This window comes from Aulostomus chinensis, chromosome 21 (genome assembly GCF_037954235.1).
Source record: "Aulostomus chinensis isolate RoL2024-O1b breed Wild chromosome 21, RoL_Achi_v1.0, whole genome shotgun sequence".
In the NCBI taxonomy this organism is placed as follows: Eukaryota; Metazoa; Chordata; class Actinopteri; order Syngnathiformes; family Aulostomidae; genus Aulostomus; species Aulostomus chinensis.
This window is the reverse complement of record NC_141340.1, coordinates 19,186,049-19,206,530: the sequence shown is the minus strand read 5'-3', so window position 1 is coordinate 19,206,530 and position 20,482 is coordinate 19,186,049. Positions and strand designations below refer to the sequence as shown.

Sequence of the window (20,482 nt, the reverse complement as noted above, 5' to 3'; positions counted from 1 at the left end):
AGAAACAGAAGTTGCCCATGTTGAGGAAAGCCCCCCTCTCACATCTCATCAACCTGTCTTTATAGTCAAAGAGGTGTGTGTTTTGATTACAAGTGTGTGTGTGTGTGTGTGTGTATGTGTGTGTGTGTGTATGTGTGTGTGTGTGTGTGTGCGTGTGTGTGTGCGTGTGCGTGTGTGTCTTGGCTACTGACATTGTTGTGGTGCAACGAACTCCTCGGAACATTAACTACTTCTTGGTGACATTAACATCCTCCCGGTAACATTTCCAAACATGGGAGTAATTCCCGGGACATCGATATCTTCTCAATAACAACTCCAAACAGGGAGATGATGATTTTGTAATGTAAATTTAATGTTTAATGTAAAGAATAATAAATTTTGGATATATGGCCATACATTGTGCTACTACACTATCTGTCTATCATCTATCTATCATCTATCTATCCCTCCTAACAGCCCTGGTGGCCCTCTGATCTCACTTCCCTCTGTCATCTTCACAGAGCTCACCACAGAGCCTCAGGTGTTGTCATGGTATCTGTTCTCTGTGGATTTCCAGCTCTGCTGTGAACCTGAAGGGTTTTCAGCATTCATGGCTGCTGACGCTTCCTTCCATCTCTGTGTTTCATTCCTCTGTGATGTCCTGCTGCCAAAAGCCTCTTGTGAAGTCAGGGCCTGAGCACCTCTTACCTCTGCTCTCGCTGCTCTCATTTATAGACTCTCCACCCTGTTTGACCTGGATCCGACACACCAGATCAAGGGTCAGTGGTGTTGTGGGGTTGGTCTGAGGAGTAAGCAGCATGATTTGCAAAGTTTGTAGCAGTGTTTTGGTCCGTTCTCAGTTCTGCAAACCAAGCTGTGTGTGACAAAGAGCACCTTTCAGGAACAAGTTGAAGTGTTGGGTTCAGCTCCTGGTTTGCTCTCTGTTTATGCTGCAGTGCCTTCAAACATGCTGTGTGATGACCCCTCATTTTAGACTCTACCACACAGGTGGAACTGCACCACACAGGTGGAACTGTACCACACAAATGGAACTGTACCACACAGGTCTGTACCACACAGGTGGAACTGCACCACACAAATGGAACTGTACCACACAGGACTGTACCACACAGGTGGAACTGCACCACACAGGTGGAACTGCACCACACAGGTGGAACTGTACCACACAGGTGGAACTGCACCACACAGGTGGAACTGCACCACACAAATGGAACTGTACCACACAGGTGGAACTGCACCACACAGGTGGAACTGCACCACACAGGTGGAACTGTACCACACAGGTGGAACTGAACCACACAGGTGGAACTGTACCACACAGGTGGAACTGCACCACACAGGTGGAACTGTACCACACAGGTGGAACTGAACCACACAGGTGGAACTGTACCACACAGGTGGAACTGTACCACACAGGTGGAACTGTACTGCTCTTCTTATTCAAAGAGCTAAACTTCAATGCATGAGGCAGTTGGTTGGAGCTGTTTTTCTTGATCAGTGATGGGAGGTTCACAGCTATGGACTGGAGTCTGGATCAGTACCACCCTCAGCACCATGACTCTGATATCTGAGGGAAATTCTGCTGTGTGATTTTGAGATTTTTCTTTCCAAGTTTGACTGATTGAAAGGTTAAAATATTCTTGTGTTGATAAAACACAGCTGACAGAAGCAGAAGCGTAGATGGACATCATGTCTCGAAAATGAGTTAATCCTCACCTTTAACAACCAGGTTGCCGTGTTCTCTGATCGTTTGAATCTGTGATTCAATTATTCAATTATCTTGGCAGCTATGTGGGTTTGGCTCAGTTTAGAACTGCAGGGATGGGCTGTATAAAGAACTGGTCCAACAGGAGGAGCCTGACCCAGATGACTCACAGCCTTTGGTGGCTCCTTTTCAAGGATTCAAGGATCTTGATTGTCATACCACTCACATTTCCATGTTGGTGGTACGAAAGTTGAACTCAGGTCCCGGGATAGCAGAGATAGCATAATAGAGAGTAGAGAACAGAAATAGGTATTTCAAACACAAGATATTTACAGAAGGATATTTATCTATATCTATATCTATATATACAGTATATACATATGTGTGTGTGAATTATATATATATATATATATATATATATATATATATATATATACATATATGAATTAAATATATAAATAGAAAGAAGGTATATGTACAAGTCAAGAGTGGAAATGTACAAGTATCAAGTTGAGGGATACTGCACTTAGAGGAGGAGATATTGCACTGTGGATGGGAGAGGGTGGGAGACTACAGAGCACAGCTCAAGTTCAGCAGTCTGACAGCTGCAGAGAAGAAACTGTTCCTGAGCCTGGTGTTCCTGCTCTGGATGCTCTGGATGCTCCTCAACCACCTGCCAGAGGGGAGAGGACAAAACAGACTGTGTGCGGGATGGGTGGAGTCCTTCATGATGCGTAGGGCCCTCCTCCCCTTGCATCATGAGGTGTAGAGGTCTGAGATGGAGGGAAGACTGCTCCCCACAGTTCTTTGTGCAGCCTTGACCACCCTCTGCAGAGCCCTCTGTTCAGCAGCAGTGTAGCTCCGTGCCACACGGTGATGCAGGTGCAGAGGACGCTCTCCACCACACAGCAGTAGAGATTCCTCAGGATGGAGCTCCCCAGTCCAGCTCTCCGCAGCTTCCTGAAGAAGTAGAGCAGTGGTTGTTGTGGTTGTTCGTGGTTGTTTTGTTGTGGGTTGTTGGTGTGCAGCATCTGGTTGATGGGAATGAGGTACTGAGGTCAGGAGGGCCGTTATCACTCCCTCTGTCTGTTTTTTCTCCCTCAAAAACTTGAAATTCCCATGTCTATGAGGTTCAACACCGGTCCCAAACACTCTGGTACACCTGCAGTGATACCACACGACAAAATATTTGTCTCGTCCCCAAAAATACAAGAGTACTTAAGACTGACTTGATTGTGTTCTGTATTTCTCTTCCAGGATCTTTCGGAACATTCACCAGCTTCATGTGGCCCTCAAACTTGTCCAGGAGGAACGCCAATAACATTGCATGTGAGAAAGTAGACAGCCATGTGGTGCCAGCCAGCACTCTTCCTTCCACTCCATGCTTCTCAGATGTGTTTGTCCACTCAGGACAGCTCTGCTTGCCATTGTCCCCCCAGGTTCCCATCTTAACAACATATCAGTATAGCTTAGTTCACCTTCGATCAAGGTGATGAAAGTGTCAGCATGCCCTCTGCTGGGTATCAAGGGAACTTCAACGTGGTCAGCACCCAGAAAGACAGCTTTTTGAATGGTTTTTACTGTTCAAAGGTCAAATTTTCATCCCATCCCATCGAGCACAAATCTGAACCACCAATGAAAAGTGTCAGCCAACTGTGTTGTCTGGGTAACTCACTGGTTTTTATTGTCATCTGCTAACATCTTCAGTGGTAAAGCATTAGACTACATGTTTATTAGTTACGTGTTCATGTGTGTTTCCCTTTAGGTTTGTATTTCTATTAGCCATGCTAGGGTTTGCTTTATATGGCTCACAGATGTACAATTGTTTATTTGATCATTTATGCATCTGAAGACACGTAATATTCATAATTCTAATATTAGTTCATTTTCCTTTTAGTTTCACATTTAACTTCAACAATAAACCTGGCAAAAGCAGGACCCAGAGTCTTGTTTGGAGTGGAGCGTTTAGTTTTCTGTCGATATACGCGTGGAACGCATTAAGGACAGAACACCTGCTGTCTTGGAAACATTTGCCAAATATTGTGATGTATGACTTTGCACGTGGACGAGCAACACACATGAATGTAAGAGAACCAGAAAGGTTGCTACTCAAACCAACCCAAGCGGGGGCATTGTCATGTCCATCCATCCATTGTCTTTCGCTTATTCTTGGTAAGGGAGCCCATCCCAGAGTCTACGGGCGAGATGTGGGGTTCACCCATCGCAGGGCCAACACATAGAGACAAACAACCATTCACACCTACGGTCAATTTGGAGAACCAATCAGTCCCCAGTTGCCTGTCTTTGGACGGTGGGAGGAAGCTGGAGTACCAGACATAACCCACACAGGAACAGGGAGAACATGCAGACTCCACACAGAAAGATCCTGTGCTGGAGCCGGGACTCGAACCTGTAACCTCCTTGCTGTGAGGCCACAGTGCTGAACCACTGCATGCTGCCCTCTTGTTGTCTCACATTCTTCATTTTGTTTGTCTGTATGGCAGTGGGTTCGTAGCACATGTCCTTGATGATTTAGTATTTTCAAATATGCACTGTCATGTCTGACTTGTAACCTTCATTGTGTTTTTCTACTTTAGTTTCAGTTGCAGCAGTAGCCTGGGGCTAATTAGTACAAATATTAATTCTTTGCGATGGCACACACCATCATTTGACCAATAGCTGTTATTTGCAGCTCAATTACGTACTGGACAGGGACGACCTGGTGAGGAAATAATTGTGAAAGAAGGGCCTCCATGTCTCACACAGGAAGAATTCTGGAGCCTGGGGTTGCAAAGAAACATGGATTCTCATGTTAGTGATGGGAAATTGGCCAGATTTGCATTTGATTTCCTGCTTGTTCACTGATGAGTTTTGATTGTTTATGAAGATTGGGAATACCTGCATGAAACTGATTCATGAAGCAGCTCAGCAACACGGATGTAACACATTCAAAAGACTGAAGCCTGAATTCAACAGGTCATTGACCACTGCAGAGGAAAAGAGACTCATGGACTTGATTGTGCAATCACACGGAGCTGAGCAGCATTTGGTGGTACTTTCAGAAAGTTCATGTTTTCTCATCACTACAGACTAACTCACACAAAAGGTTCACCCGGGCCTTTGTTAGGAATATCATCAACAGACGGATTCATGTATTATAAATAAAAGGGCAGTATGTGTCTTTTTTACTTTGTAAACCAAGTACCACCTCAGAAAAAAGAAGGCCAAGATGTCCAAGTACCTCCACTATGACCAAAGTTAAAGAGGAAACGATAAGAGATGGAGACTGGCCTGGAATGTGACCCAGCACCAGAGGACCGGGCCCAGCGGTGGGGAGAGTTGCCTTCAGTTCCCTGAAGGATATTATCAAGTGGGTGAAGTGAGATTTACTGCCTTAGATTTCCCCACTGAGGGACAAATACAGTTTTATCTTCAAGAAAATCATTGTGATAATCATTTAATAATCTGTAACAGGACAACATGCTCCATCATTCTCCCTCATTAAAGACAATGAACAATTTATATAAAGTATATGGAAATATGTATCCATCTACACACACACACACACACACACACACACACACACACACACATATGTGGCATGCCACTGTTAAGTCATAGTTTGTAGTTTTTGTACAGTTTTTGTGAGTGGGGTTTTGTTTTGTAAGAGGATGCATACTTTTAAAAAGACATCACAATAAATTTTAAGGAAAATCATGTTCCTGTCTTTATTCTTTGTAAATTACAATGTCAACTGAAACAAGATGTTTTTTTTGTTTTTTGTTTTTAAGTTGAACCAAAGTATAATTTTTGTCAAATTCCAACGCCACAGCTGTACAGCAGTTTTGATGCTGTGGAAACATTTAAAAGTTGCAGAAAGTTTGAAGTTATTTGTGGCAGTAAAGTCTTCCTGGCTATGTGTTGTGTTGCTTTGTTCCACTAAGTGAATAAACACAAAGTCGATGTTAAAGTTTCCATTAAAACCCAGAATGTTATCCTATTCATTCACACTGACTCAGAATGATAGGAACATATTGAGCTAAATGGGACCTTCCCATTGAACTTCAGTCATAGCAGAACATGGCAAATTTAAATGAAGTTGAAATACTTTAAGACAGCGTTTTTGTTGGAATTACTTTTTGATGTCAGTCAACAAGATATCCTGTAATGCGTTCACATCTTGTCAATAATTACTGGTTTTATTTATGAATTTTATTTCATTAATTGTTGTATCTGACTCTTAGCCTAGCTTTGCAGCTAATCAGTGTAGTTAGCATACGCACGGCTAAATGTTTAGCTTATGGTGAGCATCTCTCATGCGCTTACAGACAAAATATGGGTTAAATGGTGTATTACTGATCATCTATTGTAAAGTTTCGGCTCTTAAAATATTCTGGATATTGTTGCTGTCTTTACAATAAACCTACATTTAAGCATTATTTGGTACCAGACCAGTCTTTTATCATTGTCTTTGTTTTTGGACCAGTTTAAAACTAATGTGCCTGAAGACCAGTCCTTTTCTGAAGCTGGCAGTTTAGTCACCTCAGATAAGAGACATCCTAAAATCCTGACAATTTCCTTTCCTCTTATATGTGTTGTCTTGCTTTGTTTGAATTAATAATAAATTTGAAGGTGATGAGAAAACACAAATTAACATGGACAATTGCTTTGGTGTATTTTTCATCTAATATGTAGAGAGAAATGATTTATCTCTGGAAGGAACCAGTTTTGTCAAGTCAGAGAGGAACACAGCAGAAAATGGGGTTGTAATAAGTCGCACTGGAACATCGAACTTAAAAAAAAACTTTGGAATGATAAAACATAAGCAGAGAGGGAATTTCATCCACTTGGCAAGAACGTTCGTCAGCCTGTCAGTTGCAGACTTGCTCATGTGTGTAGTTTGGCAAAGAGCTGTGCTGTAGGTCACTAAACTGCTAACATATTAGCCACTAACGTTAGCTGTGGCTGCACTTGCGACTGGGTGCTTTGCGTTGATGTGGTAGACTAAACTTGAACTGCATCGGTGGAAACTGCGTCATACAAGGAAGGCATAGCTCTTGTAGATAAATTTATTCATATATTTGCTTGAACTGTAGATTAATCCATACATATATATTTGCTTAAACTGTGGTCAAATTTATCCATATATTTACTTAAAAGTGCAGGAAATACAAGGCAGTGAAGCACAGACCAGATTGTATAAGAGTGGACACAGGTGAAAAGGTCACAACAGGGAATAGCAGGAGTGTAGCTCATTGCTAGCATCACTCCCTCAAGCTAATTAATTCAGAAAAGAGTCCTGCGGCAACTCTGGAGCCTATCCCAGCAGCCTTCAGGTGAGAGGTGGGGTTCACCCTGGACAGGTCACCAGTCCATGGCAGGACCAACACGTAGAGACGAACAACCATTCACACTCACAGTTACACCTACAGTCAATTTAGAGTATCAATCAGCCTCGTCCCTTCTTGATGTCTTTGGACTGTGGGAGGAAGCTGGAGTACCAGAGAGAACCCACACAGAAAGATCCCGTGCTGGAGCCTGGACTCAAACTCGGAACCTTCTTGCTGTGAGGTGACAGTGCTGACCACTGTACCACTGCACCGCCCCCAAATAATATAAAACTCTCCAAAATAAATTAATTGTTGCACTGAAAGGTAAGAAAAGTATGAATAAATGGAAGCTATGAAAGAGAATTTCCCCTGGCACCAAGACTGTAGTCACACCTGTGCACACACTGCAGGGAACATCTGCTTCTCTTGTTAGGAGGTGGTTTGGATGCTCTTTTCAAATATACAAAAAAATAAGTTTGTATGCAATGCATGCTTTTAAAGGGAATTAGATTGGCTCTTTTGTTGCTGGCTGAGTGGAACTGCTGGCACACCTTTCATCCGTGCCACAGGTGCACCTCTCATGCAGCGGCATCTGGTCACAGAGTCACTTTGAGTCATGCTCAAGTGTCTCTGAAATTATATTTGCATCTTTATTTGTGAAAATAAGAGATGTGTGTTTGGGCATTAATCCTCCGACACTCATCCTCTCAGTCAACATACAGGTTCTGCCACCCCACAACTCAGGGGCAGAGGGCACCGCTCTTCAGGGAGTATCTAGTGCAGGGGTCACCAACATGGTGCCCGCGGGCATCAGGTCGGCTGCAAGGACCACATGAGTCACCCGTGGGCCTGTTCTAAAAATAGTTCACCATAGCACCACTCACTAGTGAGCTGCATCTAATTTTTTTGTTTCTATTTTTAATCACACTTGCATTGGTGTGACTTTGAAAATGACAATAGGCCTGTCCCAGATTTATCTATTAATAAAATGGGTTTTTATATATAGAGTAAAAAAAACAAATATATATATATATATATGTGTGTGTGTGTGTGTGTGTGTGTATGTATATATATATATGTGTGTATATGTATATACAATATATATATGTGTGTGTGTGTGTGTGTGTGTGTGTGTGTGTGTGTGTGTCAAACTGGTAGCCCTTCACATTAATTGGTACCCAAGAAGTAGCTCTCAGCTTTAAAAAGGTTGGTGACTCCTGATCTCGTGGAATCAAAGTCAAAAGTAGAAATGAATAGTTGTTGCAAAAAAATAAAAAATAAAATAAAATAAAAAGCAGGATGGATAGGGGATGTGTAGTCAGAGAATCACGTGGCTTTTTGAGGAATAGATGGACATCATCGGTGCAGGAAGTTAGAAGGGCAGATTTGGGATCTCTGTGGTTCGAAAGGTTTCCTGTTCTACCCTCAAAATGTATCTAAGGTTTTGCATGATTGATTGCAGACTTTCCTGTGTTACTCTGTTCAAGAGATTTATATATGATTCCCAGAATACCAGAAATTTCTGCAAGGGCTTTGGTCTCCTGTTTGACTGGTTGATTAACTGGTGGTTATGCACTTGTTTGACCAAAGTCCCATTGGTAGAGACATCCATATTCATTTCACGAGGAGAAAAGGGCTACATCAGGATTAATCCATTGTTTCTGGTGTGGTGGGCTGGATCGGTCTCAATAAGGTACCAGAGTTTTTTGATATTATTCTTGTTGTTTTGAATCAGTGAGAAGTACACATACAAGCTAAGCCATACAGATTGCGGCAAAAAATATTTCGCTGAATCTTTGATCCAGGTCTCTTTGTAGCCTCTTCTGTATGATTCAAAGATGGAGACTCACTAGTTTTTGCAAGTCTGATGAAGAGCACCTTTGTTCAAAACATCCCTGTGTAATAAAACCCTTCAATGGGAGCTCTCTTTTATGGTCATTTCTAACCATTACTAGGAGCTAATTAAGTGATGTAATCCAGGGAATGGGAACCACAAAGGCTTCCGGTGTAATTGTCACCTGTCATTTCCTCACTGGCCCAGATCTTCCTTTCCTGTTTTGTACTGTAGCCAATGTTTAAATCCACCCATTCTCTTCACCGCTGCTGCCATTAGTGCACCCTGGACAGGTTATCACAGCTCTGACCTAATTTGCATAGTTTGGTCGAACAGAAAAGTCAAAGTTTTCTGTATTCCTTTTGGTTTTAACTCGTTTGAGGATAAACGGTAAAGATCAGAGAAAATCAAAGTAGATCAAAGAAGTCTTTTAATTAGTGCTCTGTAAATTGTTCCACTTCAATAATATTACTTTATTATGGACATATGACAATAGCCTTCTGAAACTCAGCGTCTTAGAGCCTTAGTACAAAAAATACAAAAAATACAAAATCTGTTTCCAACATTCCGAACACTCCCTGATTGCAGCTCCCTGAGAACATTTTCACACTCACGGGGGACCAAGACAAACACAAGGAAGAAGGATTTAGAGGGAAAGAATGAATGTAATGAGAGTGGGGAGTTAATGGACAGAAAGTGGATTTTAAATGGATGGGTGAAGGTGGAGTAAAACATTTCTTTGGTGCATTTAGAAGTTATGAAAGAAAGAATGGATGAAAGAAGAGTGGCCATAAACCTTCTTAATACGCCGTGAAGTGTGTTTAAATGTGTTTCTCCTCACATAAATGACTCAGAGGACACATTATTCATTCATGCAAATTTTGCACCAAAAAACATCCTCCTGCATGACCTGATTTGGACTTTTTATAGTTTCTGTAATTAAAACTTAAAACCAAGACTCTTCTAATGATGAGAATGGGTGAGTCACAAACTGTGAAATTTAACATCTTGTATCATTAGCCATATTAGTGGACTTAACTTGGTTTTCCTAATTATGAAAAGATTCCATTATACATATAGCCAACCTGTGAACATTCCCTTACAGCATGCAAATGGCTCCAATAAAAAAGAAGAACGGCGCACACAGAAAACATGCTCGTTTAAAAATGTGCTTGTGGAGTCGGTTAATAAAATTATATGCAGCCATTATCACATGAAGCTCCTCAAACTGTGTTTTTAACGGTCTCTAATTGTAATAATGGCAACCCCTCCTGAGGCCCTGTTGCCAGTTTTGTTTACAGAGTGTTTACAAAGAGAATCATTTATTTTTTGCCTTTTATGAAGCTTGAAATTATTGTTGTTTTTTTTAAGCTGGCATTTAAAAGTCTGCACCCCATCAGCTGATTCTAAAGACTGCAGACACGTTTGTTTAAGCTCAAGAGGAATATTTGACTTGTGGTTTGGTCCGACCATGTGCAAAACCAGGGGAGTTTGTTTTTAGCTCAAATTGTGGATTGTTGAGTTTATGGCTAGAGAACGACAATGTGGATTTTATGGGATGTTATGCTAGAGTTTGTAAACTGAGGATTTTGGGCAGGGTGGCACGGTGGTGCAGTGGTCAGCACTGTGGCCTCACAGCAAGAAGGTTCAAGGTTCGAGTCCCGGCTCCAGCACAGGATCTTTCTGTGTGAGTCTGCATGTTCTCCCTGTTCCTGTGTGGGTTCTCTCTGGTACTCCAGCTTCCTCCCACAGTCCAAAGACATCAAGAGGGGACGAGGCTGATTGATACTCTAAATTGACTGTAGGTGTGACTGTGAGTGTGGATGGTTGTCTGTCTCTATGTGTTGGCTCTGTGATGGACTGGTGACCTGTCCAGAGTGAACCTGAAGGCTGCTGGGATAGACTCCAGCCCCCCCCCCCCCCCCCGACCATTAACTGGATAAGCTGAAGAAAATTAGTTTCCGTTAACTTCAAATGAAATCTTTGCATGATAAATTTACGTATTTTGGAGCACTTGAAAGTCAAGTTACTCTTTTTTCTGGGTGAAGTATTGATTTACCATTTTTGAGAGCTGGCAGGAATCAGAGTGTCAAGAGGTTAATTACCCAGTAACAACACAGTAGCCAACATATCAACTCCATTGTCCAACATCCTTAATGACTGATAACTCCGAAGCTTAAAAAGCCCTCTACTGGTCAATAGCATCTTTGTGAAAAATGGGAGCTTCAGTGTTTTCAAATCATTGAAATAAATCCAAGGCACATCATAACTTCCAATTGTTCACTGAAAAATACCACCTAAGCAACCATGCCTCCTTCCAACTGAGGAAACACTTGGAAGCAGTGATGCATGCATTCATTTTAGCTCGGTTAGATTAATGCTTTGCGCTTTCTTTTCATGTCTCACACAAGATCCCAGCAAACTGTCTCAAAACACTGCAGCCGGACTCAGAACCAGATCCAGCAACAGAAAGGAAGAAAGGAAGGGGAGGTGGATAAAAGAAGGAAGGAAGGAAGACAGGCAGGGTTAGAGAAAGCGGGGGGGGGGGGGGGTTGTAAAGGTGTCTACCAAAGCCTTCTTTGTGACATTTCCCACCAGGTAAATAACGAGGATGTGGCAAAATAGCAGCCGGGAGGTGAGTCAGATAAAGCAGGTTTGGCTCTTATTCAGAGAGCTTTACATCGCTGAAGTCTCTCTGGAACTAAAGGGAGTCGGATACAAATGGAGCAGAAGGCATAACATCCTCCAGATCAAGCAGGAAAAGAAACAGCTTGGGCTCACACTAACAACAGTTTCGGATGCATTCATAATAGTAATAAAAAACATGAGAAACTTCTTGAATTGCATCTGCCTTATAACACAGTGACAACTCTGGCTGTTGTATTGGGTCATTTGACAAAAAAATAGGTCACCCGGGCCAGAAAAGGACCGCTGGCATGCAGCAGAAGAAGCTAGCGGCCATTTGTGTCAAGCAGGGCCTGGACGGCTGCCGAGCCCATGGTTATATACAAGGAACTACATGTTTTTGGTGTTTAGAAAAGATATTCAACTTTTGCCAAAAATGCTTGCAACTTTTTTTTTCTTCCCCAAGAAGGCCAGCAGAATTAGCTTCACATTTCACTCCGCACAAATATTTAAAATTAGCATAATTGAAAGATGGAGGCATACTTCAAAGCAAAACGCGTGGACTTGTTAAACAAGAATGTCTTCTATTTTGCATGCATGTTTTGACAATGGGGTCAGTAAGTCAGCCGGTGAAGAACACTCCATGTTCTTTTTCTAGAGTGCAGAGAGGACCTGCAACGGCGCTTCTCAGAGTTCAACAATCTTTATTTAATGAGTGTGTGGAGGACTTTTTTTTCTTCTTTTTTTGGGGGGGGGGGGGTATTTTCTTCTGTCTTTTTTTGTGGTATAAGTGTGCCTTCTTGACAACAGTGAATGCTGAAGTTCTGGGACTTGGGGGCTTTTTTGGACTCTGGTCATGAACACACAGTGGAAGCTGTCAAAAGTGCCAACAGCTGCATGGAGATGCAGTCTGACTCTCCAAACTGCCAGCAAGTGTGAGAGTCTCCATCTGTGCATGCCTTTGGTCTCTGGTGTGGCCGTGAGCAGCCTGGCCCTTTTCTCTCTGTTTCTTTCTCTCTCTCTCTCTCTCTCTCTCTCTGCCTGTCTATTTTTTTCCCCGACATTCACGTTTCAGCCTATCTGGAGCAGATTCAGAGGTTGTCATTAATTAAATTGTGTTTCACTGGCTTAGAAGCCCATTCCAGTGACTTATTTTTTTCTGGATTATTTATAAACTCAACATTGTCCATCTCCATTTTGGGTTTTTTTGTCTGATGATCTCCATTAGTCCAGGACAGGTTTTCTTATAAATTACCGCGTGAAGGTGGATGAACACAAGTAGAAGACTCAGCTGTATTTTTGCCATTTTCCCACCTAACCGGTGCGGTGTAGGTTCTTGAACAAGGAACATTCTAGGTTTAAAATAGGTTCCGTTCACCAAACCTGCCTGCATCGCTAGTTTTGAGCTGAACCAATGGAGGCCTTTCATTACAGACTGGATTTTTTTTTTGGTAATTCTTGGCTGTTGATAATAGAGACTTAATTTAAAATGTTGGCAGTTCATTTTGATGATACTTGTACATGTATATTGCATTCTATCTTATTACAAGATGTTTAAAGTAAAAATCGGCTTTAAAAGACATACCTTTTTGGCAGCAGTAAAGTTTGATGAATAAGGTGGATCAAAGTCTGTCCTTCCTTCCACAAGCATGTCAAAAACAGAAACACACATTGTACAGCAAACACTCGTGCTCATTATGAGAAGACTGACCACAAAAAAGAAAGGTTGTGTGAAAAGAAATGTCCTCTCGCCTTTCCCATGTCGAAAATGAACGCCCCCTGACAGCAAATTTGCCCCCATAATTAGAGAAGCAATCAGTCGGCATTGTGCATGCGCGGTCTAACGAGTCTTACTTCCTGTTGTTTTCTTTTTTCTTTTAACGAATGAACGCAAACATACCAAACAAAGCTGTTTAGCCAGGGGTGCAACAACGTAGGAACGTAAAACGAAGAGATCGTAACTTAAGACAAATAATCAGAAAAAAAGAGAGATGAAAAATATCAAACACATAAAAAAACCTTTTCCAAAATAAAGTTCTTTTTGAGGCTTTTGGGTTTCTAAGTCCATTGATTGCTGTGCTGATGAAGTTCCTTTAAAAAAAACTGTCAAGTGTGGTTTGCGGTCGGACCATTTCCTCTTATGAAAATGAAATTTACCCAAAATTAAAACAAGTTGTAGGAATCAAGTGAAGTCCTTTTTGACTTGGTTGTCTTCAAAATAAAGAAAAATGTCCTTTTCTTGCAGATGTTAAGACTGTCCTGTTTTCCTTTTAATAAAATTCTCCGTGCTGGCCCTGAATATTCGACGACACAAGCAGTGATAAAATAAATGTTTGATGGATTCTTCACACCAGCCACAGAAATTACAAGGGTATTAGTTTCAATTTTAAATCTCTCTAATGTTTTTTTAGCTGGATACATTCTACGTGTAGTTTTGAAAGATACTTTCAACAAAATGTATCCCCGATCAGCCACACTTCTAATCTGCATCTCTGTAAAGAAAATTCCAATAAATTTTTGCAGAAGGAACAGATTCATTTATATAATAAATTTCTTTGAACAATTTTTTTGGTAACATCAATGTTTCCCCAAAAAATATCGCATCCTGGAGCTGTCACATAAATTTCAGGTCTAGAACCAAAAAGGAGCTGCAAAACATTCCTAGATTCAACTATTGGGTCAAAATTTGAGGTGTTAGGGGTTTTACATTTGTATTAATGAGAACACCCAAATATGTGAGTGTATCCTTCACAGGAATACCATTTATTTCTTAGATGTTGCATTCCTTCAGTGCTAATATCAGCGATTTATTTAAATTGATTTTTAGGCCGGGCTGCACGGTGGTGCAGTGGTCAGCACTGTGGCCTCACAGCAAGAAGGTTCCGGGTTCGAGTCCCGGCTCGGGCGTGGGATCTTTCTGTGTGGGTTCTCTGTGGTACTCCGGCTTCCTCCCACAGTCCAAAGACGTCAATTTGGGGACGAGGCTGATTGATACTCTAAATTGACTGTAGGTGTGATTGTGAGTGTGAATGGTTGTTCGTCTCTGTATGTTGGCCCTGCGATGGACTGGCGACCTCTCCAGGGTGAACCCTGCCTCTCGCCCGTAGATGCTGGGATAGGCTCCAGCCCCCCTGCGACCCTTACTAGTAAGGAATAAGCGGAAGACGACGATGGACGGTGGATTTTTAGGCCAAATACTCTCTGTTGTTTTCTTCCCGCCAATTTACTCGTTCACACTCCAGTCCAGTAGGTGGCAGTGAAGCGTCTGTAGGTTTAACGATAGCCAGCAATCAATGAAACAAGAAGGGAGGAAGTAACCCAATGTGTGACGTCACGGTTGCTACGCGCATTTTTTAATTACAGTAAATGACGTCAAGATACGTCGGTGATCGAAATGTATATATGTCTAAAATCTTCCAACCGTTAAATCACGTGGCTCTCGGTTCATCTGAGAAGCACAGGTTACCCACTGAGCGTCCCAACAGAGAGAAACCTCCTGAAACTACATCCCGACACCCGGCTAGGAGGACAAACACTGTTGGTAAGTCCTGAAATCAAATATTAACACTCAGTAGGACTTTTCTTTAATAATATGCTGTAAATTCAAATAAATATTTAGCTAGAAGAAAGGCGTCTCAGTCTGTAAAAAGTGTTGACTCAAGTATTTGTGAATTACAACGAACTACTATTCGATTGTCGTCAGCCACAAGTTGGGAAGTTGAATTTATAACAATGGATCACATTTGATCAATTAATGATGTTTTTGTTCTAACTCAGTTAAGGGATGTAATAAATTATAAATATAAAGCGGCAGGAATGGGAGAAAGCAGAAAACAATAAGACAATTGTACGAAAATGTGAATTTGACAACTAATTTGCAATCTTTTCTGATGTGAATGAATGGAAATTTGCCCTAAAAGCATGTGCTGAGTAGTTTAACTGTACACTCCAAGCAATTATAGGCGTCATTTCCATATGAATGGTACATAAATTAGCCTACATACATTATTTAAATTGTGACTTACATACACGGGTGGACACTGTGTGTGTGTGTGTGTGTGTGTGTGTGTGTGTGTGTGTGTGTGTATACAAATTAAATAAAAATGAAGAAATAAAATTAAAAGACGAACGAAATAAAAATCCGTGTAAAACATTAAAAAAACAACAATGCGAAGCTGCGCCGCGCCCCCACCCCTGATGATTTGGACCCTCTCACCTACTGAACACACAAATGACAAGAAGAAGAAGAAACAGCGAAACCATTATTTACAAAATGGAGGGAGACGAGGTCGAACAAGTAGCGGACGCTCCTTCGTCAAACAAACCGGTTGTGTGGACTTGTTTTGGCTTCCCATGTCAAAGACAAGGCAACGGAGAGACGATGGTGGATTAAACAAAAGCCGTGTGCAAACAATGGGGGTCCACAACACCGTAGACTGCGGCGAGCGCTGCTAGCATGATGGAAGGATAAGAAGCACCTGTTGAAGGCTAAATATTCCAGCTCACTGAGGTCAGACATTCCAGATCTAGACGAGGCTGCAGCCCTGAGGGTTATTGAATATTAGTTTTCCTTTTCGTTTAAGAAGGTAGTTGTCGTCAGTGTTTACAACAACAAAGCACTTTTTTAATTGAATACGTTTGTATTTGCATTGTAGTCTAAACAAGAGAAAAAATACAAACACTTTGTTTTTCAAAGTAAGGAGCATTTAATTTTGTACTGACACAGCAAGAACTTGTATGTCTGCATATTGAGGAAGAAAATAAAGAATATCTGATTTTTGCATTTCTGATTTTTGATTTTCTTTAATCTTTATTTTGTTTCGTGAGCCCTGTCTCTTATTTAGTATTGTTTCGTTTGTTGACTATTTCGTTGCCCTCCTAGTATATACGTGTACATTAATATATATATATATATATGTGTATATATATGTATGTATATATATATATATATGTGTATGTGTGAATATATATATACACACACACACACACACACGTTGTGGTTGGAATAGTTTTTAATTGCTGTTACAGAAGAAGCCTTGTTGTGATTTGAATCTTATGGTTGCAGTTCCTTCAGTAATTTGGTTTTTTTAAAGCTCAAACACAGAGATGTCCTTTAAATGTAGAAAAGTGAAATAGTTAATATTTTCTTATAGTTTAGAGTTCTATTATGATGTTTCCCATTGATCAAACCATCTTCCTGTGAATGCGTTTGACAGGAACCCTCAAACATCTTTGATCGTACCAACATGGACAACAGCAGTGCTGACTCAGTAGGATTATTTGGTGGACTTGAGTGGGAGGACATCGAATCCACTCTCAGGGACATCATTGGGTATGCCCCGGATCCTCCACCTGCATCCCCCCCTGGACCTCCCGAACCTGCTCCAGTGGGTGTTGACACCAACCCTCAGCCAGCAGAAGGTCCAGTCGATGGGAATCAAACCAATGGTGGTTCTGGTTGTTACTATGGCAACAACCTACTTTACCAAAACTACCAGTTCCCTGGTCCAGTGATGGCTCCACCCTTCATGTATGGACCACCAATATATCCATATGTTATGCTGCCACATCCCCTCAGCGGCCAAGTTCAGGTAAGTGTGTTGACTGTGACGGAAGATGAATTGAAATTATAACATGGTGCATTGTTTGTGTGTGTGTAGCCGGGCTAAATTCCCCCTCCCCCTCTCCCACAGTTCCTGCCCTATCAGTGGCCCACCAACTCCCTGGGTGAAGGCAACCAGGCAGATTCTTCACATCTGGTAAGACACACACACACACACACACACACCATAATTATTGATGTTCTTTTTACGCTTTCTTCTCATGTTCCATGTTTATTGTGATAGCGTCTTTTATGTTTTGCTCATGTAGCATCTTTGTGTGTTTGTGTCCTCAGACCAAAGCTGCCAGCGCTCCTAAAACCAAGTAAGTTCAGACTCAGATTTGACAAAAAGTACTTCAGTAATACTCAGGAAACAAGAACCAGTTTAGCAGTGTTGTCTTGTATTCTGCCTTGATGACATTTGTTTGAAGAAAAACAAATATTTAATTCTCAAATGAACAGCTTGATTCTGTATTTCTATAGAAAGAGGAAGGCTAAGAAGCAGCTGGACCTGCCCTATGTTAAAAAACCCCAAAATGCCTTCATGTTGTTCCTCGTGGAACAGAGAGAGAAGATGAAGGCAGAACTCAAGAGCAGGAACAACGCTGCAGTCAACAAGGTCCTGGGACAGAGAGTAAGTGTGCTTGTACTCTTCCACAAGCTTTAGCACTCTTTGGTAGTTGGCATGTGTGTGTTCATTCTGTTACTGTGTGTGTGTGTGTGTGTGTGTGTGTTTTGTCGTGTTCCAACAGTGGAAAGCACTGACAAAGGAGGAGCAGGCCAAGTATTATAAAAAGGCCAAAGAGGAGAAAGAGCGCCACACCCAGCAGCACCCTGAGTGGTCCTGCGGTGTCAACTACGTACGTTCAACCTGCTCCCTTCCATCGCACCCACACACACATTTCCATGGCGTTACCAAGCTGGTAAAAATTCAGCAGATATCAGATGGAACTTCTTACATGCTTGTTTTTGTGTAGGGACGAAAGAGACGGAAGAGGATGGACAGGGTGACCGAAATCATTGTTATAGGTAAGAACCGATGTTCCCAACCATGTTTTCATGTGAAGTGTGAAGAGACTCAGGAGCAGAAATACTCCTGCATCTAATACTTGACTCAAGTATTCACACTTCATGTAGTTCAAGAATGAGAGGAAGTACCTGTAAATGTGGTGGTCAACGTGTTGCATTTGGAAAGAAATTCAGCAAAGAGATCAAAGGTTCTTCTTTTGGTCTGTTTGAAAAAAAAGTCTTATTTAGAAACAGACTGGGATCATATTTGGCATATTTTGCGGTTAACGGGGGTTAAAAATATGTGGTTGGTGAGTCGAACCTTCATTTTACAGTCAGTTATTAATGTTGACTTGATGCCTTCTTATCGTGCTCTCAGTTTTTAATGCCTTCATAAATGCTTTTGTCATACACGGTCTTTGTGTGTTTGTGTCCTCAGACTGAAGCTGTACCACAGATGACGCTGCGCTCTCCTTACGTCAAGGCAGCACATGCCACAAACACACACACACACACACACAAACACTATTATCTCATGCAGGTAGCAGCCGTCTGTTTCTGTCGATGCAGGAATGGAGTCATGTTGAATCAGTCACCTATAGATGGCAACTCAGCCAACAAAAAATAAGTTTGGAAACATTTGACTCAAGTTAACAAGAATTCCAAAAAAAATAGTTTACGAAAATATTTTCTTGGTGCCTTAAAGATGTATTGAAGTATAACACTTGGGTGAATGTTCTCAGCAACGCCGTTCCAGTTTGATTCAACAGACGCCGCCAAAGGAGCCAGCTCCACCGCCGCAGCACGTATGTACCTCTCTTTTTCCTCACTTCTTTTGTTGTACATGCGCCTTGATGATGTAAACATTTCTGGCCCATGTCACTCTTATTTCTGCATAGTCAAGTAATGTGATGTCACTGTATTAAAACTGTAAAATATTATGTATGACTAATTTGGAAGAAAAAGTAAAAAAATAATTTTAGTATGTATATGTTTGTGTATATGTATATATATTTATATAATATAAATATAATATAATATAAATAAAATATATTCATCTAATTATTAACAATTTATATTTTTATTCAATTTATATTTGTATTTATATATGTATATATGTATATATATAATATAATATAAATAAAATGTATTCATCTAATTATTAACAATTTTTATATATATAAATAAATAAAAATTGTTGATGATTGGATGAATACATTTTATTTCCTCATTTTTTTGTATTGTTGAGGTTTCGTTTCCTGCAGTCCAACAGCATTTCAATCAAACATGCAGCTTTCAAAAAACCCAAACATACAAGGCCAATTCTAAGATGACCCTCGTTGATTTCTTCCACCTCCTTCATAATAGAACACACTACCACTCATGTGCTGTTGCTACTGCAGGTTTTGCTTTCCCTTCCATGTCGTGTCAAAAAGCAAAAACAGACACTGGTCATGGTGCTCCTGGTTTACTGGGATGGGGTTCGATTCCCTACAGTGTCCTGCTGGCTGTTTGGCATTGACGTGAAAGGGTGCAGCTTCCCCTTCATCATTGTACCGACTGTTACTGACTCCCACACAATCGGCTGAGGTTTTCCACACTTACCAATATCTACAAATTTGATCAGGTTAAAACTTTATAACTTTTATAACTAACAATTTTTATATCTCAACCAGTAGGTCCAGCAATAAAACTCGCAAGGCACCACATTCACCAGTAGCAATACTGGTGAATCCCATTCTCTGATGCTACATGTGATTGTGAGAAAAGACCTGATGAAATATCCAGCACTAGAGTTTGCATCCATCATCTCAAAGTTGCAGGAAATGATGGTATAATTGTGGCTCACAACAAGCCCAACATTTAATGCAAATTCAGGCAATCCCCGCGAATTCTGCACGCCAAGCGATTTCATCCAATCACTTGCGATGTCGTTATTTACACTTCCTGTTTCTACTGGCGAACGCGCTAACTTGTGTGAGAAGGAAATATGTCGCATTTGCCTATGAACAGCACCGCTCAGGGCCGAGCTCTCTACATGAAAGTGGTGGTAAATTGTTTTGTTCCCCCTGCATGAACATTGTGGTTGAACCCCAACAGAAGTCATCAATTTTTCCCTGCAGCATTTTATATTTTTTTTCATGAATGCTCAAAACACAGGGTTCAAATCAATCAGCTGCACACACAAATATTAGGGTGTTTTGTGAGGAGGGAGGGCTCAGAATTGATAAGGTGTTTTACTGTAAAGGTTGTAAAAGAGCGACACGTCCTTGTTCATGCACCTGTGAAATGTCAAAGTTCCACTGGGACACAAGGATGAGGTGGTCCAAAGTGAAAGTCAACTCACATGCGTGGACTTTATGTCTGATTCTTTTGAA

At 41.2% G+C, this 20,482-nt stretch overlaps 2 protein-coding genes across 2 annotated transcripts in view; one reads left to right on the top strand and one right to left on the bottom strand.

Annotated features, from left to right (window-relative positions):
- Window positions 1-20,482, bottom strand: part of LOC147241938 (uncharacterized) — a 179,576-nt gene that overhangs the window by 4,472 nt on the left and 154,622 nt on the right. The window lies entirely within an intron of this gene.
- On the top strand, window positions 14,939-19,054 carry LOC147241951 (transcription factor 7-like). Its single transcript, XM_086192068.1, has 8 exons — window positions 14,939-15,035; window positions 16,711-17,085; window positions 17,188-17,253; window positions 17,391-17,419; window positions 17,580-17,730; window positions 17,849-17,956; window positions 18,074-18,125; window positions 18,544-19,054. Exons 2-8 carry the CDS (start codon window positions 16,741-16,743, stop codon window positions 18,546-18,548), a joined length of 756 nt encoding a protein of 251 aa, XP_086048194.1. The 5' UTR covers window positions 14,939-15,035; window positions 16,711-16,740; the 3' UTR covers window positions 18,549-19,054.

Bases quoted from the DNA above. Each gene is read 5' to 3' on its own strand.
- LOC147241951 (XM_086192068.1), top strand. From the start codon at position 16,741: ATGGACAACAGCAGTGCTGACTCAGTAGGATTATTTGGTGGACTTGAG. The intron at 17,086-17,187 runs GTAAGTGTGTTG...CCTCTCCCACAG, and splicing joins CCCTCAGCGGCCAAGTTCAG to TTCCTGCCCTATCAGTGGCC. The intron at 17,731-17,848 runs GTAAGTGTGCTT...GTGTTCCAACAG, and splicing joins ACAAGGTCCTGGGACAGAGA to TGGAAAGCACTGACAAAGGA.